Source organism: Phaenicophaeus curvirostris, chromosome 13 (genome assembly GCF_032191515.1).
Source record: "Phaenicophaeus curvirostris isolate KB17595 chromosome 13, BPBGC_Pcur_1.0, whole genome shotgun sequence".
In the NCBI taxonomy this organism is placed as follows: Eukaryota; Metazoa; Chordata; class Aves; order Cuculiformes; family Cuculidae; genus Phaenicophaeus; species Phaenicophaeus curvirostris.
This window is the reverse complement of record NC_091404.1, coordinates 4,963,845-4,991,804: the sequence shown is the minus strand read 5'-3', so window position 1 is coordinate 4,991,804 and position 27,960 is coordinate 4,963,845. Positions and strand designations below refer to the sequence as shown.

The window sequence follows — 27,960 nt, the reverse complement described above, 5'->3', positions numbered from 1 at the left end:
ACATGAAAGGGAAAAAATAAAAAGAAGTAATTCAAGTACTGTTTGGAGCACTCCTGAAGTACTTTAAGCTGAATGTTTAGTTTGCCTACAGGAAAGCTGGGGAGGGGCTCTTCACTGGGGAGTGCAGTGACGGGACAAGGGGGAATGGTTTCAAGCTGAAAGAGGGGAGATTTAGATCAGGTCTTAGGACGAAATGTCTTCCTGTGAGGGTGGGAAGGCCCTGGCCCAGGTTGCCCAGAGCAGTGGTGGCTGCCCCATCCCTAAAGGGTTTCAAGTCCAGGTTGGATGGAGCTTGCAACAACCTGGCCCAGTTGGAGGTGTCCCTGCTCACTGTGCACCTGCACATCGACAACTGTCTGAAACTCCTGGAGGTTTAACTACTGCTGGTTCTTCAGTTGGGTCTCTCACTCCTGTGGATATACCTGACCAAAATGATCAAACTCCTCACGTAACTCACCGTCACAAAATCTCTCACAAGAAAGCTCATAACCATGGAAGCTGTAAAAGTTAAGGCTTCCATAAATTTAAACAGAACTTTTTAGAAGAAAAAATATAGATGTCTTTTCTACTGCTGTGACAATTACCCAGAGAAATATTCCACTGCAGTCTGGATTCCTCCAAATAAACCCAGTTCATCATTATGCCACAAGGATGTTATGCTCTATGGACACAGTGCCCAAAATTCATTTTTCTTTCTTACTGTTAGAATCTATCAAGGAAAAAAAATGAAGGCTTGTATGGAGACATATGGAGACAATTTTGTGTATGTGTTATTATGGCCTTCAGGTGTAAAAATATGATAACAAAGGCTGCCGCTACTGCAGTCTGCTCCCATCAGAAAATATAACGTAGTTAGAACTAAAAAACCCAAAACAAACCACGAAGTAATACTGTAGTGTCTTGATAACATTAACAGAAGACAAATTTCTATGGCTTCAACTTCCTTACTGTCTCCTGAAGTCAGAAATCTTATACTATATCGGTTTTGTGGTTCTGAAGGACTTGTTTTTCTCCTTGAATCTGGAGAAAGAGTGAGCAAACAAGTTAAAGACCCTACAATTTTCTCACACTGTTTTAATTCTGCACAGCACGGAAGGTTCAGTTTGCATTACTATACAATATGTCCTATTACACTGAAAAAACCCAACCCCCCTTCAATTAACCTTTAAGATGTAGCAAGGCTTCAGTAATAGTTGAGAGGTGTGCCTTCAAGGTATGCAGAATCCAAAGTTTTCACATAACAAGTCAGTGAGAGGCACAGCTTATAGCAAATTACAACACAAAATGTGCAATTACTGTGCATTTGCCCAGCTGCAACCAAAAGCTGTAACTGTTATGTTCCATACACCCCATACTCCACACAAAGTCAGTTCAAAATACGTGTGCAGAACAGTTGTCTGCACTCTGAATTGCTCAGCATGGACCCTGAACAGTATTTTCCACATACAGGGAACTATAAGGCAAAGCAGCTTTGTGCAGCGGTTTCTTGGTAGGTGGCAGCTTCTTTTCTGCCTTGTCTTGTGTTGCCCCTCCGCCCTCTCTGCATCCATCATAGTCCTGGGAGAAACGAGGAGAATGGAATTCAGAAAGGTGTGATAATTTGTATGTCACACAGAGGAAAACATTCAGGAAGCCGAAAGGTGTCAACTGCCATGGAAATGCCTGGTTCCATACATAAAAAGCAAATCCACAGCACTTAATCCAACCTCGCAACACAACACAGCAAGCTCAGCACAGCCACTCCAGGTGCTCATTTAAACACTGAATAACAGAACTGACCAGGGCTAGCTGTGTAGGTTTTTGTTTGGTGAACACATAACAGACTAGGCAGAAAGCTCTAATTAAGCTCCAACTGGACTGAATTATAACGTCACTAAAAGGCTCTCCAGCAGATGGCAAAATTTAGATAATTAACAAAAATGAACTGATCAATTACATTTAGAACCGTACAGCTTGAGCAACGCGAACCACTCAGACCCCTAAAAGCACAAAAAGAAGCCTCTAGAATTCTTTTCACGTCCAACAACTCCCTCAATATTGACATAAAATCACCACTTCACCCCAAAACAGATACTGAAGTTGAGGCAAAAAACTCTAAGGCCACTTTATTGCCAAATTCAACCCTCATTTAATCAAGTCACAAAACGCCACTCCCCTCTAAAGATACATTCAATTAATAATCTTAAAAAAAACCAAGTTAGCATGAAATATTTTTAATTCTTTCTGAACTTTAAAAAGCCTCATCTTAAGGACATATGGAAAAATATGATCCTAAATGTCTCAAGCAATGCACTGATATATAAATGCATGAATGTAATTTGAACATTTTCATTTTGGTTTCCTGCAGCTTGTAAAAAGGGTTTATTTTATTTTAATATTGAAAGTCTGCAACAAAGACATGTTTTGCTTTCTCAAGATTAATTTTGTCACCAGAAATAGATTTCTATATAAAAACATGGCTTAGTTGAACTTTTATTAATTGTCAATATGATTCACTTTAAAACCAACCAAGACAGTAAATGCTGGGGATGGAAATTTACAATTAAGCTCAGTTTTGGTAGTGTTTATTACAAATACAGAAACTATGTCTTATGGTCAGGACATTTAAACAAAAATCAGGGACAAGTTAAATATATATATAATCAGGTTAAAAAGAAGAAAAGGAAAAGACATGGTGGAACATGCAGTAATTGAACTGAGAAGGAAAAACAGATTCACTTAATTGAGGTGTTGTATTATGTTTTATAGAAATATATAAGCATCCTGAAATATGAAGATATTGATGAATATAGCCTGATAAATGAAATGAAAGCTGCCAGAATCCAGGCTTGAAATTTTTGAACAAGTGGTGTAAATTGAGAATAACCCGGGGTCCATACTGTCTTAGACTGGAATATAACCACTGCTAATACAGGGCACTGAATAACATCCTGTTTTGTTTCCCAAGATACCTGTTGCATCAGTATCACAACTCAACTTGGATGCTGTTTAAACCAGCTGGATTTTATCAAAGTGCAATCTCCTACACATACTGGCAGCACCTCTGCAAGGAGACGCAAACCTGAGTGCTGCCAGGGCAAAGGTTGGTACGTGAGCTCCTGGCACCTCACTAATTCCCAGTGTTTATATAAATATAGTAAAAACAACATGCACAAGATTAATCCTTTGAAGGCCACAGGGAAAGAAATAGATACTCCTCCTTTCATGAGAATTTGTAGGCACTAAAGAAACCAGTTTGATTTCCAGACACTTACTCCTACTATCACAAAGCCATCCTAGAATGCAGACGTAAGAATTTCTGCTTCAGGACTTGAATTCCTTAATCGACGCAACAAACAAGGCTGTGCGCGTATGTAGGTTTTCACTTCAGACCTGAATCTCATTAACAGATAAAACTATGACTGTTTCATACCTCTATAAATCACCAATTACAGAATAGGGCATGTTTTACGTATATAAACACACTCCATGCAGGAAGCAAAGTTTCCAACTGTATTTCCTTCTCTTGATGATCTTCCACACACAAGTAATTTGTATGCCACCAGCTCTGCCGCTCGCTTTCATGACAACAGGTCAGCATTTCACCTCTTTATTCCTTCTGATTTTCTGTCACAATTCTGTCTACGTGGGGTGGCACATTCAGTGCCACCTGCAGCTTAATCAGCTTACAGAAGCGACTGGATGGGGCATCCACAAAGCCCTGTATCCAAGGTCAAGATGCCCAAGCAACAGAACCTTGGCAAGCTCAACTAACCCATACACAGTTCCAAGTCTGCCAGCTGTCGCTCTGTATAGGTTTCCCCTCTAAAACAGGTTTTGAGTAGCAAATAAAAACAGCTCCAATAATAAAAATGCTGTCAAAAGGTTCAGGCTAGGCTGCATCTGTCTGTAGCCTCAAAACCAAAGTTAAGTATTCAAGGAATGCATTTAACTCAAGAGCACTACATACATTTGAAAGTTCTGCTCAGGTACAGCATAGATCATAGATCAAACTATAAACACAAATGTTTGACTATGAGATTAACCAAAATGTGACATTTGTGCTCACTAATTACATGTTTTACATAGTTTCTTCTTAGAGAAACTACAGGCCAAATTCCTCTCCCTCTGAAGGTAGCAGTTTTACCATTCACTGCAGTAAAGCCTAAATCAGCAAATGACTCAATGACTCTGTCCTGTTCTTCCGTTAACTTAGCTTCTCACTACCATTAACTTCTTACACTGCTATATATGCTTAACTAAGGGAATGAGACCAAGAGCAACTGAAGCCTGATTATTAAATGAGGATTCAATGCAGAAACGTGTTTATTTGTAATTATATCCATTAAAGCTACAAACCAACACATCTATTGTTCACTATTTAAACAGAAAAAGGTTTCACCACCTTTCTGAAAAGCAACTAAAAATGTTTCACCTCTGGAATGCTAGAAATGCTTTAGTCAAACAGTATTGTGAAACCATATGTAACAGCTGTTGGAAATTTGCCTTTTTTGAGGGAGGGGGAAGTGGAAAAAAAATAAAAATCATGTATTGTAGATTTCCACAAACCTGAGGATCTTTTCAGAGCAGGAAAACAGAAAGTTACCCTTTTGGTAACACAAAGAGGGGGTTGCTCTAATGAATGAGGCTGCCTGCAGTGCCAAGCCCTCCACAGACAAAGCCCAGCTGCTGCTCTTTGCAACCAGGGATTAGCAGTCTAGGTCAAAGGAAGAAAAGCCTCTCTGTAGCTAAGTGAGCAAACTGCAGAATGCATCCTCAGCACAGATGAGAAAGGGCCGTCTAACCAGTTTGCAAATAGTGTAGAAGCTTCTGGGAACAGGAGCAAACCCAGCATCAATTTCTTGACAGAACATGTAAAAATAATTCTAGTGAAAAGCAGTGACGCCCTGTAAGAGGACTGAGGTTGCAGTAACCTTGCAGTTATTTTAAAACTAAATTTCCTCTTTCCCTTCTTTGTGTTCATATATATAACAAGCACTTTTTCTTCATGGCAAGCCCAACATGCTATGTGCAGGGCTTCTAACAGTAGCATCTAGAAGTAACTGGCCTAGAAGCAGCTCTTTTAGTTGTCTTTCATGAGAACACATATGTTAAAAATACACGTACACACAGAGAACTCTTTAAATGCAGCCATTCTTATCTCTTTTTTTATTCAAAACCTTCACAGGGGTGAGCCAGAATGTAGTCTTGCTCTAAACGTTTTTGGCTTTACATTGACACTTCGGATAAATGAGATGTAAGCCAATATTTGAAAAACAAGACTTACTTAAACTTTTTATTATGTAGGAAAAAATACTTTTGTCCAAAATCATTCACTTTAGCAAGTTTTCTCATAGAAAAAAGGCAATGTCTTCTAAACTGAGAAATATTGCCTGAATGCACCAGTGTGAATGTATTTCTAATCTGACTTTTGTTTATGAATAAACCACCGAAAGCGTTACTGGCAATTAGGCTGGTATCTAAAGTGGCAAATTAATTGCATGTTACAGGTAGCTTGGGACCTATTTCAGTTTGTGGTATTATAGAAGCGTTAAGTCATTTCAATTACTTGAACTACAAAGTATCAAAAAATTCTACTGTTCAGAAAACCAAGAGCTTTCCTTTTCCCTTGTCAAATCAAACAAAACCCAAATTAAATAAAGGTCACTCATCTGAAAAATTCAGTAAAAACAGAAAGGCGTAACATTATTCATTTCAACAAAGCCACATTTCCTTGCTGGTGAAAGTCTGATATACCTGAGCTCAGATACTGACTCACATAATCTGTAGGAATTGCCATTATCACAAAGGTCGTTTCCAATGGAGCTGGGATGGCATCTTGTGACAGATGGGGAAGTTCCCAAGAGCTGAGTCCAGGTTCATCAGAGCACTCCTGAACATCTGTACAAGTGCCCCAAGTTCTTGTGGGAGTTATTTATATATTATACTTCTCTAGCCAGAGAGACTGCTTGCCTGGCTATTCGCCCGTTATTACAACTTAGCTGCACTACGGTAAAAAAAAAGATTAACGCACTGGAACAGCAACCTAAATTTCAGCATGTGAGCTAACAGAATCTGTAACCTGCATCTTATATTTAAAACACAGGTTCCCCGTCAGTATTCTCATCCCCCAATACCCTTGCTTTAAGATTTCAGTGTTATCCTACTGAAACGGGTATTGATGGCCAAAAAGAGCTTTCTCCACTGCGGTGAACCAGCTATTCTCTGTGTGTTAATTACAACTATATTTAGAGAACTTTTAATTAAAAGTTTTGAAAATTCACATCAAAGCAGGAATATGTGAGGTTAGAAATATTACTTGGATCTACATCAAGTACTTGTAAGAACTGCTTATTTACACACTTTCACAGCATTAGATGATTTGTAAATTGTATCAATACGCTGTCATTTACATAACTAAGAAATCGAAGAATGTTCAATTCCTGTTTCTAAAGTAAAAGCTATCACCGACATACACTTGTGTGAAGCACATACATCACTCCACACACTTCTATGGAGTACACTTGAAAACAGAAGAATTTGAAAAGTGCATCAGCAATTCAAAGGGATGACACAAACCTAAGTGCTTTTGTCCCTAATATTAGATTTAGAAATCACGTTAGGAAAAAGACCCAACTTATTTTCAAGTAAATCTATATTCCCCTGCACAATGCATAAAACTTCAGCTATTTGTGAATTATGAAATTCAAGATGGGTCAGCTTTCCCTGTCTCCCCTCTGTGAGACCGCTTCAGTTTCTCAGAATCTGACATGTGTGCAGGCTCAGATGTCCTCAGATGTTCTTCAGCATTTTAAACACCTGCTTGTGTCCCACCAGAGGTGGATAACAGTTTATTTTTTCAAGAACTTTTCTACCCTTTCAACTGCACAGCTCTGTAAAGGACACAACTCCTCTCTTTCTCAAGTCAACAGGAATAGTTTTCAGAAACAGGTACCTGTTGGTACTACGTTAATACACCCGAAAATTCTGCTGCAGTTTACAAGAGCACTTTAATTCTTATGACTCTTGCCTATGGAAAATGGTAAATACCATTTCAAAGCCTTTGTATTACAGTGAATGAGAGACTTTTGGAGCCTGGTCCCCCAGGCCCAGTTCCTGCTATTTCTTCTTTTTACAGTCTAAATGGAAACATCAGAAAACACCTAAATGGAGGAGGCACTGACAGACTGAAAACTTTAATTGAGACTCCTTCCCTACAGTGCCTCCCACACAAAGCTACAGAGTTGAAAGATTAACAGCTTATAAGAATCCGAGACAATTCTTTTTCCTTTGACCTCGATTAATTCCCTGATAAATTGTATTAAAACAGCAGATTTCACCAAAAATTAGCTCCTTGAGGCAAACAAAGCCTTTAATTTTACTGGGCACAGTTTGCAGTACACCACTGCTGCACCTCAATTTCCAGCATCTGAGGAAGTGAGGGACAAACTATGTTAACATCCTGCTCATATTTAGCACCTCTAAGCATTGGCCAGCATGTTCAGTGGGGCATTTTCTCCACCACCCACGCCCCCCACCTTAGCAATAAAGGTGTGGGAAATGTCCCTTACTCTATAGTAAGAACAAACATCTCCTAAGCTGAGAACAGCCAGAGGGAGAAACTTGCCCAGAAGCAGGTAACTTCTATGCCATCTTCTTCCGTTCTGTCCTAGCAGAGTTTCCAAATACACAAAACCTTTCTTTAAAGCACAAGTGCTCCGAGATGCATTTCATCTCTGCCTCTTTCTGCTGTGCAAGCCCCCAGTCCTATATTGTATTCTTCAGCAAACTAATATGGATAGTTTGCCCACAGAAAAGCTGGTGAGGGGCTCTTTATCAGGGTGTGGAGGGACAGGACAAAGGGAAACTGTTTTAAGCTGAAAGAGGGAAGACTAGATTTAAGGAAGAAATTGTTTTTACTGCGAGGGCTGTCAGGCACTGGAACAGTTGCCAAGAGAAGTTGTGGCTGCCCCACCCCTGGAGGTGTTCAAGGCCAGGTTGGATGGGGCTTGGAGCAACCTGATCCAGTGGAAGTTGTCCCTGCCCGTGGCAGGGGGTTGGAACTGGATGGGCTTTAAGGTCCCTTCCAACCCAAACCATTCTATGATTCTATAGTAATGGAAAAATAAAGAGTAATGGCAACGCAGAGCTTTGCTAGGAAAACCAGGGTGGCCAGTTCCCCTCACTCCACCCTCCCTACCAAATACAAAGCAATATTCCAAGACAAACACAAATCTGACTTTCAACCAAACTGGTGTTTCAACTCAACTAGAACCCCATCTTCAAAGTTATAGGGTGTGCACCTTTTTCTTAGCGTAACACAGGGAGACTGTGTGGGAAGAACACGAAATACAAGGCCATCGTGGGAAAGACCAGAGTCACAAATGACACAGCTCCTCCCTGAAACCCATCTGGAAAGTCTGAGCAACTCCTGGATATCACCAGTTACTCATTCGCATTCAATCAAATTTCAGAAATGTGTGATTTAATCAAAATACAACAAATTGTACCAACTAATGCATGTTATTTTGCTGGATTGTGGCTTTTTCAGAGCATGCATTTTTTGAGAAGTGAATTTTTGAAACTCTCAACTTGTAATGCATGTGGGTTTTTTTTCTTTTAAATAAGATGATGAAATAAGTATTTTAATACTGGATAGTTTCCTTAGTTACAACAAATTCTCCAGCTGAGACCTTAAGACCCATGACATCTCAGCAAACCCCCCTCTAAACTTTATGGGTCCACTTTATACACACATAGCCATTTTGTCATTTTGAATTCTAAAATTCAGTTTTCTGTAGCTCTCCAGTTACCTTCCTAAACAGTCAGTTCAAAGTGAGTTTATCCCATCATACGCAGTAATGTATTCCCCTGTGCCAAAGGATTCGTATTCTATAACTCAGTTTTCCCAGCAAAACAGTAAAATGGTTATCAATATTTGATAACCCTGCATCTACTTAAAAAGCTTTGGCAGGGCATCATTATGGTTTCCTCCTTTTATAGAGATAATAATCCAAGGACTGCCCTTCCATTTGTACTGCTTTCCTTCGCTTTCTCTCAGAAAGTGTTGCTAAGGAAACACAATATCACCTACCACTAGGTCCAAGGTCTGACAAGGTTTATCTCAGGAAAAACAGACCAACAATTACAAAGCTGGTATCCTTTTTTTGTTGTTATTTTGTAAATGTAGAAAATAAAGTCAACATTAAGGCAGAATTACTACATCCCCAACACACAATGTGCAAGAAATATATTCCCTAGGGCATGCTCCCTCTCCCTCCTAACCAACGTTATTTTATTTTCATTTCATAATGAAAGAAGGAGAGGCATTTAACTCATCATTAAAGCAAAAGTTTGGGGTTTTTTCCACTTCTAGAGCCAGTCTGGTATTTAGCTTTGCCCTTTGAGAAAAGGCAGTAGATAGTTCTGTTAAGCAACAGTTCCCTGAAATAATGACCTGGCACTGTGTGCACAAAATCATTACAGACCTACTTACCGAATTGACTCGCAGAGTAACCAAGCCTGGCTCAATAAATTCAAATTTGTATACTTCATTTAGAGTTTCTGGCATTGTGGGTTTACGTCAGTCTATATAAACAGTTATATTCCACTATGACAGACCTGAGTATTTACCCAAATTAAAGTGGTGTTATTTATAAAATTCATGTCTACAATAGTTCAACAACAGGGCTTGGCTTTCTTTTTGGCTTGGATGAAATTTACAAATATGAAGAGGTCCAAGTTTCAGTAAAGTATCATATCTACACAGATGACATAGCAGGCAAAAAACATGAGTCTCTTCAAAATATCTATTATGTTAAAATAATTTTGTTTCAGTTTCATTAAAGGCAATCAGTTGTCACTTAAATTTTTAAGTGCTAATACCCAAATTTTATATTTTACCAGAAACATTCTGGAAAACAGAAAGGGGGTTCTAAGATTATTAATAAACACCTATGGAGGTCAACACCACCATAAATATACACATATATAATTATCTGCTACTTTGTAAAGCAAAGTTTACTACTTAATACACTTAGCCCCAGTTCTGGCTTTGAGTTTAAGACTTACTTCTATTAAGTCAGCTGCAAGTTCTATAGAGACTATATGAGAAAATTAACATTAACACAATGTACCTTATCTTTACTAAGACTGTAATTAAATGTCCAAAACACCAATGAAAAATCAGCACATCTCATATGTAAAGTTGTGACTTCAAAAGATGAACAGGAGAAAATAAACTACATGGCAAACCAAAAATAAAATTATAATAATTAAAAATTCCCAACACTTGACCAGGCTTCCATTGCATTTAAGATTAACTTGCCTTCTCAAAAAAGGTTTTCCTAACAACTTACAGAAAGGCTCAGATGCTAAAAGCTTATCTAATTTGATGTGACTGCATCAGTCCAACAAGAGATTACACCGCTATACATCCCACCTCTGTTATAAGCTAGAACAATTCCATTGCTTTTCTTCACCAATTTGAGCAACCTAAAGGCTGCATTTTCTAACAAATACGATGTCTAACTGTGCTTGACAGAAATGACCTTCGATACTTCTGACCGTCATTACTGATTTTAATTGAAATGCACTCATTTGCGATAGAGCTCCATGCATCCACTTGCATTGCACTGTGTTCAGGGGGAGACAAACGCCACGTGGCCCAGATACAACAACTGTGGAAGACTAAAACCAAGAACTCATTTAAGCCTGTTAGCAAAGTGAAAATGACAGCTACCTTTGCAAATGATTTGTATGCCAAGGTAAACCAGGTGCAGCACAGGCCAGCAGACACGCATAGCAGACTTAAAATCTACAGAAGAACAAACCCACCAAATAGTACAGAAGCACCTCTATTTTTGCAACTGAGGCAGGTCTCAAACCCTGCAACCACACAATAAAAAGCCTTAAAGATGCTGTATCTTTAGCCCTTGCACTCTACTTGAGTCATGATAGAATATGTTTTAAAAGTAAGTCTAGTAAGAATTGGTTTACATTAATTTATTGCTTTGATACAGCCTGTTTTCTCCTTGTGTCCATTCCCACCTTCTTTGCAACAGCAACTCCCTCCTCTCTTCAGAGCAATAACACTGCAAGGTTATAGTGGTTATGAATTCCCAAATCCCTTGCAAACTTGGCTTTGGCTCAGACACTTCTTTTGCTAAGGAGTTTTAGTGACTGTAGATTGCTCCAAAGCAATGAGAATCACTTAAACCACTCTCTCTGCACGATGAACAGATCTGCCTTGTACTGATCACTGGAAGACGTCCCTGTCATGGCAACACCCTCAACCACTCACGGTACAAGTCAGCAAAGAAACAGTCCTGCAACATCATTGGCATCCTTGAACCTTCCCCTTAGGGCCAGAGAGACCCCACCCAGGCTGGAGGAAATCCACTCAGTACAGTGTTGTCAGTTGTCAGCACCCTACTTGCCTACCTGCCCAGGAACACAGGATGCCACGAAATCACTCCTAACTGCAGACTCTATATAAACACCTTGTCACTCAGGTGTCAGTGAAAGACGTGCTGTGACTGTCCAAAGAGCCCTGTCTGCTTACAGTCTTATCGACTCGAAAGGCTTTGACAGCATATGATACTTTTTATTAAAGCTTAAGAGTATTTTGTGAGTTGAATATCTACTAAAAACTTAACAACTAACTGGGATCACAAGGGGTAAGAGGAAGATTGGAGTTACACATTCAGGATGGCTACTGCCCCTGGTTCTCACATGCCTGGTGGGACACGCTGGCTGGCTGTCCACTTGGATGGAAACAGAACCATGTCACCACAGATCTCCCTAAAGACCTGTTCTTACCTTGAGATCTTCCATCTGTCACTAGTCATCCTTTAGTAGGGACAAAACCTGTGCCATCTGCCTCAAGATGACCCTGAAAACTCAGAGGGAACTAGCAAACACCTGCTTTTCATGGAAAGGTACAAATGAAAAGAAAGCATCGTGATGCCTCCTGGCTTTAAAGACGATGTTAAACATAGGAGAATAGCATAGCACTGGTGAGCTCAGAGTACATGTTGCTTTCTGCACAGTTTGATTTTGAAAGTCATCGTGTAAGCTTCATCTCAATTCATCAATTTTCAGGCATTTTTCATTAGTGGCCACCAGATACAGAGTAGTAATAGGATAAAAAAAGCTGACATTCAGCAGTGGTCTACCATAAATCAAAGCCACAAAAATAAGACAGAAAGCAAAGTATTATCAGTGGGCAACACAGAAGTAACAATGTACTCTGAAATAATACATGAAATGCTATTTGCAAGAATTAATTCAGACTATGACTTCTGTGAACAGTGAAGGTCACAACAGAAATGTCAAGACCATACAAAATCTCCCCAGCCCTGCAGTTCAAAAATTGCAGTCAGATATAGTTTGCCCTGGAACAATGGCTATGATTGTCTACGCTCACAGCAACACTGATGATGATAAAGGTGTTGGGAAGCTTGTGCTGAGCTGCAGGAACTGATTACAGTGAAGAGTGAACAAGTCTATGATTAATAAAAAGAAATAGAAATTAAACAGAGTAGTAACCTCAACTAAACACAAGAAGGAAGCTGCCCTGTCTGCACCATACTTGCCTCCAGCTGTTAGTATATAAAGCCAACATCAATATTAATGCGATCAGTTGTGCACTATTTTTTTATTTTAGCCCTTAAATAAGTTTGCTGTACTGTAGCCTTGCAGTTGGAGGGGTAACTTCACTGTGCAGGACGGGAAGAAAGGATCAATGTTCTTGTCAGAGAGCGGGCAGGCGATATAGCAGTAACAAGAAATAGGGCTCTGGAGATCGCTGACAAATACGGAGCAGGATTTGATGCCACTGGTAGGCAAACCCTCGTATGGAATCTACATCCAAATTCAGTTATGAGAAAGTGGGGTTGCAGGTTTCATCTCCTTCCATCTGTTGCTTCTCATCCCAAGCTTCCCTGTTTTCAATTATTGATCAGCCACATCTAGGCTGAGTGTCTGACAGCAGTCATGTTCTCTCAGGTGGAGTGGCAAGCAGAACACACAACAAAGATGGATTACATCATACTGTCTGTAGAGACGAGCCCACATTAGTTAGGGAGGGTGGGTTACATATTACTGTAAAATTTAAATCCACTTTTCAGCCATTATGCTAATCCAGTCAAGGCTTCAAGTCCTCCTATTTTTCTTCACTGCTTTCTTCTATGACAGAAGGCTCTGTCATACAACATCCCCCTTTATACCTGCCTCTTCTCTGCTATTTCCCTCACCAAATATATATTCTAGCCTTGAGAGGTTAAATTTTAATTTATAGTTAAAACTTAATTTATATGTCTATAGTTGTTATATCAACTAGGCATAAAATACAACTTCAAGTTGTATGAAATGGGTAGAAGAGCTAAACTAAAATGAATAAATGAAAACACTTAATTCAGTATCTCAAGTATAAGAGAGCAGGAATTTAAAACTTCAGTGCCAAAACCTAAGTCTTACTGCTGAACAGAATAGGTGAAAAAATAATTTATCAACCTGTTATGAATTTCTGTGGCAACCTGCTTCCAAGTTCAGTGTATTTTCTTGAAGGAGCTGTAAAACACAAGGTATTTTTCATAATCTGGATGGATTTCTTTATGCATTCAGATGGGATATTAAATTAACACATTTGGTCTAAGGGACTATTTTGCCCATGATAAACTTTTTGCATCCTAATACACAATATTCAATACAGTAAAACATTTTGGACAAGGACAGATTTTTATCCAACTAACCTCCTAGTAAAATTATATAAAAATCACTATATCCAAGTCTATCTTTTAATAAGTTCCACTGAAGATGTAATACACTTCCTTTCCCATGTTTCACTAATGTAACTGCAGAGAAGACTGAATTCTAACATGTAGATTTTACTAGGAATACAGTAATAGCATTTTTAACTATGGGTATTCTCATCCCTCCTCATAATTCGGGCAGATGCATCCAATTAATGATGAATCATTCTACATAAATTTCCTGTTTAGAACATACTGGCAATGCCAGTGTAATGACCTAAACTCAGAGCTCAAAATGGGGAAGAGAAACTCACTTGGTCACACATTTTCACCGGTTCTGTTTACTGAGCCAAAAAAGGGTTGAGTTGGTTTTTTGTTTTGGGTTTGTTTTTTTTTTTTTTAAATGCACTTCAGATTCCTAGATGAACTATCATTACGCTGCTTCGAAGAAACTACAGTACTGTGTGCAGAGCCATACATGCTACACATTGTATATAATATACAACTAGAGATCACTACTAGGATTAAGGAAAATTTGATTTATCATGATCCTAAGCACTACTCAGCATAACTGCAATAACATCATGTGTGAAGAGAATTGAGGATATGATGGCTAAGCACCAGGGCATCTTTAAGAACAGCTCTTTTTCAGTACCATTTTACTCACTGAAAGCTGGCCTTCCACAGAAGGTGCTGAAAATATCAATCAGAAGAATATCTGCCTATATCCTCAACTGAGGATTTTGGTCAAGTCTCACTTTCGGAAGTGGAGTTCATTCTCATTTTACCTGTTCTGTTGATTATTTTTTTTGCCATCCCTGAAGAAGTTGCTTTTCCTCTTTCAGGAAAATCTCCCTAAGGAGTCTATTGCCTACATACTGCTGCATCAAGCTATGATGTCCTACCTTGCGATCCCTCCTAGAGAAGCCTGTGGAGCTCCAAACTCTGAAAATCCACAAGTTTCAAAGCTGCTTCTGTTATTGCTTAAATGCTCTCCCCTCTGGAATCTCTGTAGCTGAAAAGACTAACACCATGAAGGAAAATGATCAGCTAACCCTACTCTCTTATTTTTTTTAAGCAGTGACTGGTAGACAGGAAAAACTTTTTCATAAATTCAGATATGAACCTGACCATTTTGGTGGTCACACCTGAAGTTTGTTTTTTTTTTAAAAAAACAACAGGAAATATTTTTGGCACCACAAACATGAAAAAGATTTCCCATAAAAGGTAATAAAATCCAATATGCCACTAAACATAATATTTTCCTTTAAAGCAACTGATGAACTCAAAGATTTTAGAAAAACAGTTTGGTATATTGTTTCATATCTCTTATCTTGAAAATGACTGAACTATCTATCTTCTGAACAGCCAAGTACAAACCTCCTCAGCACGTGGCTGTCATTTAAATACTGCACTGAAAATATTTAAGTTCCCTTTAACTTGTATCACTTTTCATACACTTCAGTTCTAAGAGTTAGAATTCAGTGGCAGGAATCATAAGTATTTTTAAAGGTATGCAAGAGTACAGCCCTATTTCATTTGTGAGAATGGAAAAATCTATGAGCAACAAAGACTGAGGTTTGGCTGCTACCTTCTCCCTAGTGTTAGGGGAGTAATTTTCTGTACAACCTCATTGTTCTCAATCAGGCACTGTGTAAAGTGTTCACTTAAATGAAACACTCTCCAGTGCAGGGGGCAAGCTGTTTTTCCTCCAGTCTGGCTCACTACTAATGGCTGAGATTTTAACGCTTTTAACTTTCATAGAGAAATTGCTTTAAATTTTATTATAAGCATTTTCTCATTGACTATTTTGATTACAGAAACATTCCAAACCACACGATAAATAAAACTGACACAATAAAGGTAACTAGGTCTTTCAGAAGTTTGCAAGGACTCCAGGAGATGAGCAGTTGATTTGAAGCTGAGCAGAGAAGCATGAAATGAACTTCAGCTTGCAACAAACTAGGGAGAGGTAAGAAAGAACATGTCCTATTTAAATATTAATTAATACTAGGACTGACAAGGCATTTTAACAGCAAAGAGGAAGATCCTGTAATGCAGGAAAGCCTCCAATCTGAAGTGGTATCAGTTATTCTAAGTGATGACAATTTTAGAGGTCTACACATGCCAGAAGGTAGTTTCTATTTTAAAGCACTATGAACAGTCTATTGTAACTGAGTGGAACAAAATTCCATTGATTCTTTAGAAAATAAACTTAATAAAACTCTTAGGAAAAAAACAAGTAGAAAGCTTGCTACTAGCTCTAGTGATAAACTTATTAGTTTTCACTCTATGCAAAGGAAATGGAACAATATTAAGGTGAATGAATTTACGTGTAGATCAAAAAATGAAGGATTATGCTGCCAGGGAGTGAAGGATTATCATCACTTACCTCCCTCATCCAGAAGCTTCCCACTCAGGGGCTGGGATGTATCTGAAGAGTAACATGTAATGGAAATTTGTAGCATTAAATTAACTGCAGCTGATTGGAAGCACCTGATGGAGAAGAGGTGAGAATACCTGCTGTTTTAGAAGTGTGAATAGGATAATCCCCAAATCTGACTTTCTGGTCTTCTGCCCTGACATTAACTATTAAGGTTAAAATTTGTCTGAACACTGGAAAAAATACTATAATAGTCAGTTATAATAAGTTACTGGAGAGTAGTTTTGCAGACCAATAAAAAGAAAAAGGCTCAAGTTACATTTTTTAACTGAAACCATAGCCTCATGACACCAGTAGTCAAATAACCAGGCAATACACTTAGCATCAAAAGGAGATACAAGTTTTCACGGATCAGTACGGAGACACAGCCAAAAAACTCAAAGCACACCTAGCATCTCCTCAGAAGACAACTTAAATACGTAAGTCAAGGCTACAGAAAACAAAATCTTACCTAGTAAGTGTGTACTCCCTGAGTCCTGAATGCAGGTTCATGGCGGAAAAAGTACCTATGCATCCACGCAATCGTTTATCTCGACCGATCTTCCACGTTACAAACAGTGGGCTGTTTTAGAGAAGAAAAAAAAAAGAAAAAGAAAAAGACATGATCACAGAAGCCACATTGACAGTGTGAAATCTCAGCAACAGCATCCTTCCGTATCAGGCAACGGGGCAGGGTGGGGCGAGCAAATCTCTAAAATAACTGTATCTGTGGGGGGAGCAAATCTCTAAAATCACTATATCTGAGCAAGCCATAGTATTCACAAATGCCCTTTCCAACTCTTTTGACTGTTCTAGAAACATCGCTCATGTGACATAATAGAAAATCAGGTTATTAGAACAATTAATGGACAGAATTAAACTGCTTGGGAAGAGATGGTCAGCGTCCCTCACTGTTAACCATGAGTCTTCTCCTGTCAACAGGAAAAGACACCTGTAGATAAGGAACCATTTACAGAAGGGAAAAACATCCCTGCAACACTAACCACTCCTCCACATGAACACTAACACTTCTGTCTCTAATGTAGCTGGCAAGAAACTATCAGAAATCCTCAGAAGACAAGAAAACTTGGGAACACTCTCCAACCTTAAAGAACTGCCTGAGGAAAGGATATTGTACCCATGAATCCCAAGTTAGTACCTTGCAGTTCTACATCACCTCATCAGTACACAAGCAACAGGAAAATGATGTCCAACAATAGTCCATCGAGTCCAAGACTCGATGATCTTAGAAGTCTTATCCAACCATAACGATTCTATGAAAAACAGACAAAGCTGAAATTTCCAGGGAGTGCACAGGGGTCCTGGACACTCAGCCCTCTCAACTCCAACAGATTCCTATTCCTCAAATGAGTTGGGACATACAGAGAAGAAAAGCATGCAAAATTTACTCTTTCCAGAAAGAAGACAAATCAAAGTGGATTAGACAAACCAGAGTGCACTTTCCCTTACTGTTAGGGTTATAAAAGTAATGAAAGGCATTTTAGTTAAACAACACAGAGTATTCTTGACCACAAGCAGGTTCACATTTCTGAAGAACAAGGAATCCAACCATGGAGCACCTCCCCCTCAAGCCCCGAATTAAATCTGGTGATAATTTTTGTGGAAAGTCACAGGCGATTCAGGCATAAATATGTAAAATTCTTAATATGAACACTACCATCACAGCACTAATGCTGACAAAAGCAAGGTTCATATCTGACATTCAAAGCACCTGTGAAAAATCACACACACACACTGAAGGACACACTGAAGGATTTCTCTCCAAAGTTCTTTGATCAGGCACTGTTCTTTGGCATGATATGCATGTGCAAATCATCATGCTGATTGTATCTTGTTTTTCTTTACAAATGTTTCCCACAGTGTCCTTTCCGCACAGCCCATAGTCATTGCTATGAAGACCAAGAAGTCTAATATGAGGTAAATGACCCCTGGCTAGTATCTGCAAAGCAGAAGGTTACAAAGCAAACAATAACCACATATATCTTAAGGAGGGAAGCAGACAGAGAAGCACAGATGCAGGAAAAAGTTCACAAAAACTCAAGTTAGCTGCATCAAAAAGGAAGGCTCATTTTCTGTTACTAGTATCAGCTGCAAATAATAAGCAGATTTACAAGAGCACCCTGTAAGATTCACATCACTGCACCAAAGACAACCTTTGGTAACGATGTCTTGTCCAACTCCTCACCAGAAGGATCAGGAAAAATATAAACTGCAAGTTTCTCCACATTTTGTGAAACAGAACCTCCCTTTACAGTTATACTAAGATTCTTAAAACATACTAAGAGCTCTACAAGCAGCTCAAGTCACTGCAAAACTGTCAGAAGCACTGCACAGCATAACAGAGATGGATTAACTGTACCACGGGATAGACAGATGCAGGTACAGGTCAGGGTTTGGATTCTCAAGGAATAGCCTATATTCCTTTTCCCTCTTTCCATCCCATTTGCTCTGCCTGGTGTGGCAGAAGATATTCACCATGTGATGGCAGAAAAGGATACACCTCTCAATCTCTACAGCACCGACACAGGAGCATCCTGAACTTAACAAAGCCTGCTGCTATTCCCCACTGGTAGAGCAACTTCCTCCTTATTTGATTAAGTTGGACAAGTTCCCTTTTTCAATAGTGGTAAATAGAAAAGGAAGCTGAAGTCATCTTTCTTTTGCATTTCTTTTTATGCCTTCCTCTCGCGCCTTTATCTTAAGTTGTTTGATAAAAACTGAAGAGTGCGGATCCAGAAGGGACCATCATCTAACATTCAGTAGAATGCAGGTTATTACACTATTCTTCATGGTACTGAAGGCACTCTCTCCCCTCGCTCAGAAACAAGTCTGAATAAGATTCAAATTGGACTTCAGGATTATTCTCTTGACCTTTACCTTTGGATTATGAGATTTATTAGCTGTAATACACTTAGTGAGAGCTATAATTCAGTGAGACACACGCACCTACTTTCTTGTAAAAATGGAATTCCTTCTAAGATGCATCGTTATTGCTACTTTAAAAGGACAACAGAAGAAAACATCCAGAGACCATCACTAAATCTCAAACAGATTACTGAAACATTCGGATTTGCTTTGAAGGTCCTTGTCAATGAGTACCAATGGAAAAAGTAAAGGTTATATACACACATTTTTGTACTATTGGTATAGTATAAACATAGTTTGGACTAAATTCAAACCTTTATCCACTGCGTAAATGAACTATCACCAGTAGGCATACATACTATACATCACCAAATCTTACTAGAGGCTTTTTTCGTTTTTCCGACCGTTCAGCTTCTGTATTCCCCTACACTTGCCTCCCTGTTCCCCAGAAGTAACCCAAGAGGATTCTAACTTTTAAAATTCAAGAAATAAGGCTGAAAGGGACTGTCAAAGCGCCTGCTATCATAAGAATAATTATACTATACAGTTCTATTCATTATCTACGTTCTCCATCTTAAAATTTACTAGAAACAATGAGGACAACCCCCCAGAATGAAAAATAAGAAGGTTGCTTCAAAACCTCACTGACGTTCAGAACCTCTGGAAACACTCAGATTTCCTGCCAAAATGTTTTCCCAGTCAGCCTGTACCTAGCTGTGCTTGTGCCAACATTGTCCTTTAATTTCAATAGTTCTCTTCTCTTCCTGGTTATTATTCTCCAACATATTTATAGAAAGAATTCATGTGCCTCTTCAGACTTCACTTTGCTGAGCCAAATGCGTTGTGTTCATTCAGTTTCCTCTCAAACCAGATCTTTCCAATCTCACCATCACAGCTCTTCTCTACACTTTTTTCTAATTTAAATTCACGTTCTTTGACATCAGTGTCCAGAACTGAACACAGAATTAGAGGAAGGTCCTGCACCTGCATTAACGCTCCATCTCTGAACTAGAAACACTGACTGCTACATTTCAGGATTGTCACAGACTAAGAAAAGGACGGTCTGCCATTCAAAACTTTACAGAGCATTTCTGTCCTTGCACTAAACAAAGACAACAGAAAACCTGCTCACAGAACCTAGACAAGCTATGTAGAGGAAAGAATTTGTTTTTTTCTAGCAATGTTTTCGTGCTTTTTATCAGCACGCCTGGTTTCAGCTGCTTGCCCATTTTCTCCAAGCCTGCAGTATTTCTCTTGTGTTTTAAAGACAATAACCACAGACAAACTTGCTGTCTATCACAACTGCAAACCTGAGATCTGAGGCTAAGCGCTGAACTCCACAGATCAAGAACAGCTAAATAAATATGTACATTTTGGAGTTGAAAAAATAAAATCCTCGTTTTCATCTGTTATCTGTTTTTCTTAGAATAAAAAGGACGAGTTTCTTTGAGCAACATATCGTTAGACCTAAAATGAAAATTTGCACCTCCAGGCACTTGAAATAAAACAGAAGAGAAAATTCTCAGTAAAAAGCAGAAGAAGCAGCAGTTGTGATGCTAGGAGCCTCTTTATCCAATGACATACAGCAAGGATATGTATCACATGCTGGAGATCAGAGTTCTCTTAAAAAACCTAAAAAAGTTTGAACCCACGTATCCCACAGAAAGGGGGGGACCATATTCAGGCGGAATGCTCTCACCCTTCTGACTCCAGCTCCCTCTCGATCTAGAATGAAAGCTGGGGGGGAACTGTTGTTGCCATTTGAGTTCTTTTGAAAAAACATTCACCAAAGCAGATGCTGACTTGCCTGGGAGGGCTCAATCAACTTCAAGTAGTTCTCTTACTCAATTCAGGGTGAAGCATCTTATTAAGAAGCAAAACAGCTCCAAGCTTGGGAGTGAGCCCTCTTGAACCAAGAGACTCGGAAATTTACTTGTCTGGTGGGTTATCCAACTTCTCACTGTGGTGCCAGGAACCTCTGACATAACCTGCTGACAGTGTTAACAGGAGTGATGCAGAGCAACCTGAATACTCCAAAGCTGAAAGCTCGTGGAAAATGTTTCAAACTGTACAGAAGCAGAAGAGGCCAAACTCAGACTCTCAGAAGCACCTGTAAACACCTTATTCTTCTTTCAGAAGGGTCTGTGTTTTGTGACTTTTTTCCATCTAAAGCTATTTACAGGTGCCACAGCAAATTCACAGGCAAATTGGAGAATATAAACTTTCCATCCAGACATGGCCTAATTTATTGTTTAATGAAAAGCATTGCACAGCTCTAATCTAAATAGCAGGCCATTTTTTAGTTATTTGCTATACAGGTTGTCAGGCACTACTCCATGAAATTCAGCGGATGGTATATGTTGTTGGTTTTCCCTACTTTCAATTGCAAAACTTAATTACAGAGACAATTGCAACACAGTAAAAGTTTAAACTAATATTGCTTCCTTATGCACAACTGCTGCCATCAAATAGGGCTTACACAGTCTGTCTCCCTGACAGACTATTGAAATCTATGCATGTACCCAACACCCTAAACATTGACCTTAAAGGCTAGCCAGAAAGTGTGTGGCTGAAGCACAGGAGCACAGGTCACCCGATCAGAGTGCCACCCCGTGCCTTACTTCAGCTACTATTACACTATTTTCATTAGTCAAGAAACTAGGACAGCCCTGTACTGTACTTGAACATTAATCTGCCACGAGTTCTGAAGAACTGGAGGGCCTGATGTGAAGGGCACAAGGTATAAACCTGTATAAACACTGGAAGAAATAATAGTTTTGTGCATCATGCTTTCCAGGGCCCTAGCATATTCCTTATTAAGGTTTTACAATCAAAAGCACCTAAACTAATTACTGATCTGCTTGCTATATGTTACTGAAAATATTTAGAATGCAGAAGCACGCAGGCTAGTTTAGTGATCAGTCAGCTATCACAGGAAGAGTCAGCATGCCAACAGATTTTGCTGACATCATGTAGAAAGCTCTGTTAAAAATAGCCTCTTCACATAAAACTGGATACAAGCTGCCTTTATTTGCCAGTACATTTATTAAAAAGTGAAGGAATTCTTTAAGTTGAGGGGGGAGAAGGCAGGAGGTGTGAATACACTGGTCTTTTCCTGGCACCACCAGAAGAAGCTCAAGAAGCTTCTCTTTCTTGCTATGGACAGGAAGGAATAAAAGGGGAGGAATGTGGGAAGAACAGGGGAAAGGAAGGGTAACAGATGTAGAATATTTCTCTGTTTTTATAAAGAATGAGTGAGAATTGTTTTGGTTTCACTTGAAGACTTCCAAGTAATAAAAAAAACCTGCTAGGGACTTTAGAGTGAAAAGGATTAAACTTGATGAAATGAGAGGTTAAAACGGTATTTAGACAAACATTTTAATTATTGTTATTTAACCCACCATCTTTTATAACCAGAGAAGGGAAGGAGGTCTCTACAGCCCTAATGTTACTTGACACCCTGGGCTGTAGGATTGGTCACTCTGGAAAGCCAGCACACTCTCTCCTTTGTCAGCCCAGAGTGCTTCCACCTCAGCTCTAAGGATTCCCAACATACAACATGCCCAGAGAGTACTCGAAACAAGCAAAGACCTAATGGCAGCGCCTTCCTCTTTGTTTTACAGGAGTGAACAAGCTACTGTTGCTAAATTCTAGAAACTTTAACATGTATAATTTTTAACATAAAGCTTACTCTATCCTATTTGGGATCATGCTACACCTTTGAATAATGCTCAACCCTCATGGAATACTGTTTCAAACTAGAAGCATCTAGAGAAACAGAAAATAAAGTTTATCTTCAGAGCCTCGAACAAGCAATGCCAGCCTTAGGATCCCAGCAAGCAGCCTCCTTGCTAACCGATGCGCTCTGAACTCTGCTGCACTCCAGGCCGTGGTGTTTCTGCATGTCCCAATGCAGTGAGCTAATCCACATTGCTCAACATAAGAGAACAAAGCTTGGTAATGTAGGAGGCAGAACATGTACACTGATAGCTTTATCGATAGCATCTATACCTACGCTCTGAGGCATAGGAGAGGGGCAGATATGTTGAAAGTTATCCAGTTTGTGATGAAAGGGGAAACTTGCTGGGTGATCTTCTGGAGCTGGTCATCCACAACAACAAAAACCTGATGAGTGTCTTTCTGTAACATTCATACAAGCACACAACGGGTGCAAAGGCAGTTTAGCTTACCAGACGTATTCCAGAAAAAATCTGGTAAGGCACAAGAAAGCCAAGACAAGAATTCCTGAAACTCCAAAGGGAAATAAGGGAGAACAGCAACACCCTCCCCACCCCAAATTTATAAAGACAGATTTTGATAAATGTAGACAACTAATATATAAGATTTTCTGGAAGGCAAGAGAAGCAAGAAAAGGAAGAAAGAGACAACAGGTTCTCAACGAGAAGGTAATTTCTTCAAAGGACACAGGCACAGGTACAAAGAAGACCAATCACAGTAATAGATCCACTTGAAGAAACTGGACATAAATCAAGTTACTGAAAAGACAGACAGAAAATAGAGCAAAGCACAAGAAAAAGAGGCACAACAAAGACTATCAATTTACAATATGATACACGAGTGTAAAGGAAAAGCAACTATTACTTACTGAGAAGAAAGCGAAAGAGAAATTGTTGGCCAGTTACTTAACTGAGAGACTTAAGGGAACATCTGGCAACAGAAGACGCTACAAAACTCAAACTGTAATGTGTTCAATTTAAAACATCCTAATGAAAATAAACATGAATGCCAGGACTGACTGCTGGGGAGGACATACAGCTGCCATCAGCGGGGAATCCTCATAGGCCTCCCAAGCCAGGCCACTGTAAGGAAGACTTTCACAGGAGATGAGACCAAATGGCCTTCTACTGCAGACTCGTTTTCTGATTCTGGATGATGCCACACAAGAGAACAGAGGGACAATTCACACACAAAACTATCTGTCCAGTTGTGGGAGAAGCAACTGTCATTACAAACCTCCAGGACTGGAAAAGAAAAAATGAGAGAACACGTTTATCTTACATTTCTGTGTGCTTCCTTCTTTGCAGCAGTATTACAGAGGAGAACAGAGAAAGAGACATGTAACATTAACCGTATTATAAAGATCAGAAATGTCAATGTATTTATTGTTTCAAAGAACAGAAGACTGAGCAGTTTCAGCAAGGTTCAAGATGCTATTGAACATCTACCTCAGGACGTATGCACCTTCTGACTCAGTTTCTTCAGCAACTTATTTGCAAGTTCAAAGTGGGCTTTGATGTGAAAGTTTAGACGAGCCCATGGATGATATTTTTCCTCTTCTGAAAGCCAACATAATGAGCCTTTCAGAGGAAGGGGAAATATGACTTTCTTTCCTATGATTAGCCCAGTGTAAAAACTTTTGTTTCTCCTTCAGTGTAGTTAGCCTAGACAAACAAAAAGCTAGTTTTTCCACTACAGCGCTATTTAACACATGTTTTGGCATGAGTTAAAAAAGCACTATTTGCTTGACTACTTTTACAGGATCAGAAAAAGAATCAGCTACTGAGTAAAGCGTCTGAAAAATCCCTTACCCTGCCTGCGTCCAATTACACACACACAATTCCCCAAACTTGCTAGGATAATGACTTCACCTAGCAAGAATTATAAATACTACAGTGCACCTAAAACACCTATATATTTCCCCAAACAGAAGGAAATTTATTCCATGATACCATTCTTCTTCCTTGTAGGAACTTCTTTAAAACAGTCTATATTGCGTAACTCCTTCAACACCTTTAGTCAGTGAAGAAGGTTCATTACTGCCTATACATGATTCGAAGACAGTCACCACAATCTACTGGCTTCAGAAGCAAGATCCACAATTTTTTAACTTCCAATACTATAGAATTACTTAAAGATATTAAGCACTTCTGAGGGTACAGCGTATTCTTTCAGTCATTCTCAGGGCTAAATGATCAAATGAGCAATTCTAACTACTGTATTTCAGAAACAAACAAAGATTTCTTTCTTTACCCATGCAGACTTAGTAGATTTGGTGGTTTTCCTGAAATCACTGCATGCCCTAGAGAGATCAACCTCACAATCAAAACCTGAGCTGCTAGGTGTGAATTTGTTGGTAAGTTCTGCTTATCTAAGCAGCTAATCTTAAGGAAGGTCAGAAAGCAGCTACTATTTTAAGAAAATCTAGTTTAAACAACAGCATAATCAGGGTTAAAAATAAGAGGACTGCTTACAGGAAGGTCATTTTCTAAAGTGAACAGATAACACCTTCAGACTGCATCCAATATATTAAAATCTGTTTTAAAAATGCACAGAAATTCAGGAACACAGACAGATGATGTGGCTGTTCATTCAGCTGCAGGAGTAGTACTGCTGCATTTCTGAGCTGAGGCAACATGGGCAGCATTCCAAAAAAAAAGAATGTTAAAGTAACAATTTGCAAGGGGGAAAAGATGACTTTTAGGCATGCCCAGATTGGATGCTTAGTCAGACGCTACTTTGTATTCACAAAGTTGTTCTTTTGCATCTTCTCCCTCCAACTCTCACAAGAAAATCCATCAACTTCACAAAACAAACTGAATTTCTTTGACATATGTTCCCAAGTTTGCTGTTCACTTTGCTAAAACAAATATTTACATGTAACAAACCCCAGAACTACTCAGAAATCACACAAGTTGGATATGCAGGCTTATTTAGCATTGCTAAAAAATGAATATTTACAGTTCGCCAGAGAAATTAAATAGATGTAACAAAAAGGTACCTTCTACACAAGCAGAGAGTCACTGCTCAGGACAAACCTGGGCTTACCTACCTCTATACTCAAGACAGCTTTCATTGTTGCCAGCCCACAAGTAGGTTTGAAACAGAACATAAGGACTTGCAGCACAGCATAACTGCACTTTCATACAATCGCAATACCACAGAATGGTTTGAGTTGGAAGGGACCATAGAGATTACTCAGTTCCAGTCCCACAAAGAAATAATCATAAATTCAAAATCATAACATTCTCCATGGAGATACTCCTCGGGGAGGAAGGGGTGGTACAGGTGGCAGCAGCAGAGCACTCGGTCTGCAGCAGCAGAGGTCACAGAGCACCTGGATGGCACCTTTCATACAGGTCATCTAATCATTCACTTCACTGCTCTGGTTACTGATGCATCTGTAAGTCTACACATCTTGTTTGAGGGTAAGACACCTAAAATTTTACTGTAAAATGGAATGTTTCTTCCCCAAATTGCCAAATGACAACCTCAACTGGGTATGCATTGAGTCTGTAAAAGGGATGGGTTTGCCATGGTGCTGCAGACACAGCTGAGTACACATATGCTAACCAAGAGGACATACCAGTTAATCAGCTCACACTGCTTCAAATTACAATGATTCAACAACATTCCAGCTGCAGTTCTTGTGAACCACACATACTCAGACCATCAAGCAGCTTTATATCTCAACCAGCAGATATCAGATTTACACATCTGGCTAGCTGCTAAATCATTAACTTAAATTAAGTCATCTAGAACTAAGTAACTTCAGAACATCAATCTCTAGGGCTGTACTGTAGCCACTAAAGCAAGATATTAAGATCAAGTTTAAGTGAGGATCCAACACAGACCCTAGGCAGTTAGCCCAGAAAGGATACAGGCATGGCTATACTCTTTAAGAATAATTTCTTCAGTTTAAATTAAAAACTGAAGAAAATAATCAAACCTTAAAAATATTTCTAGTCCCTACAGCTATGTACAGTCTTTCCAAGTACAACCCAAGTATTCATTAATGCACTATCACAAGGTTATTCCAGCACATTGGCCACTGATCTTAGCGACAGCGGTGTTAATGCAGCCTTAATGTTTACTATTTCTTCTCAGAATCACGCATATGAATGGGAAAACATCAGTCATTTTAAATTTAAAATACTCTTTGCAATGATGAAGAACAGTGGTATGAAGCTACCACCTACACAAAACAGGGAGGGGATAACATGGTTTGAGAGTACACATGAGGAAGACAAAAGGAAGGAGAGGTAAACCAGAAAATTCATAGACCTGAAGATGACTGTGGAAGTGAAGGAACAGTGGGGGAAAGAAGTTTCTACATCTCCCTCTGACTGCTGAGTAGAATGAGTCTCCTAGCTTCAAACAATGAAAGCCAGTGGTGTAAAAAGGAACTACCAGAAAGGGACAAGGAATTCCATCCTCTTTAAAACAACAGCAGCTGTGATACCAAGGCTCCTTCCCAGGGTATTATCACAGTACTTTCTGTGATAATGCGCACCATGATCCCCCGCTCTTCCATATCTACCTCTGACTAGTCGGTTTAGCTTTCTATCCTGTAAACTTCTGCTAATACTAGTCCTGACCGGCAAGACAAACATCAAAACATGCTCCTCAAAACCAAACACCCGTCTCCATTTCAACACCGAAAATCACTACAGACAACAATCAGTTTTCCTTTCTTAAAAAGGCTTATTGTCTTGTATATATTCTCTCCATTAAAGGTGCCTGCAAGTCTCTCAGTACAGGTCTAAAGGGAGCAATGCAGCCTGACAACAGACATCCCTCAGGTACCTCCAGGGGAACATGCTTATCTGAGCAGGGCAGCACCATATGCGTGTGTGAAAGCAGATAGAATGGCTCTGCACTTTGCCTGGTTGATTCTGGCTCTTATTAAGCACTAAATCAGTAGTTGCTGAACTGTTTTTCAACAAAGCCATAAGCACATAACATCCCTCTGATAAGTATTACTAGCCTTACACAATTTGAGTTATGAACAGGTGTTACAGAATGGGAATAAATGACCAAATAAAACCATAGTTTATTCAACAAACACCACATAAATGAGCAGGGACAGGTACTGCTGATACTGCTCAAGGTAAAGGTGATGAAAAGGTGAGTTTAGACTTGCCAGTTCCCATTGGTCACCAAGCCACGGTGCCCTCTGAC

General features: G+C 39.3%; 1 protein-coding gene across 1 annotated transcript in view; it reads right to left on the bottom strand.

Annotated features, from left to right (window-relative positions):
• The window catches only part of AMMECR1 (AMMECR nuclear protein 1), a 69,105-nt gene that overhangs the window by 22,264 nt on the left and 18,881 nt on the right, over nucleotides 1–27,960 (bottom strand). The window contains exon 2 of the mRNA XM_069868070.1: nucleotides 16,628–16,738. Within this exon, the coding sequence (XP_069724171.1) occupies nucleotides 16,628–16,738 (111 nt within the window). The remainder of the gene's footprint in view (nucleotides 1–16,627; nucleotides 16,739–27,960) is intronic.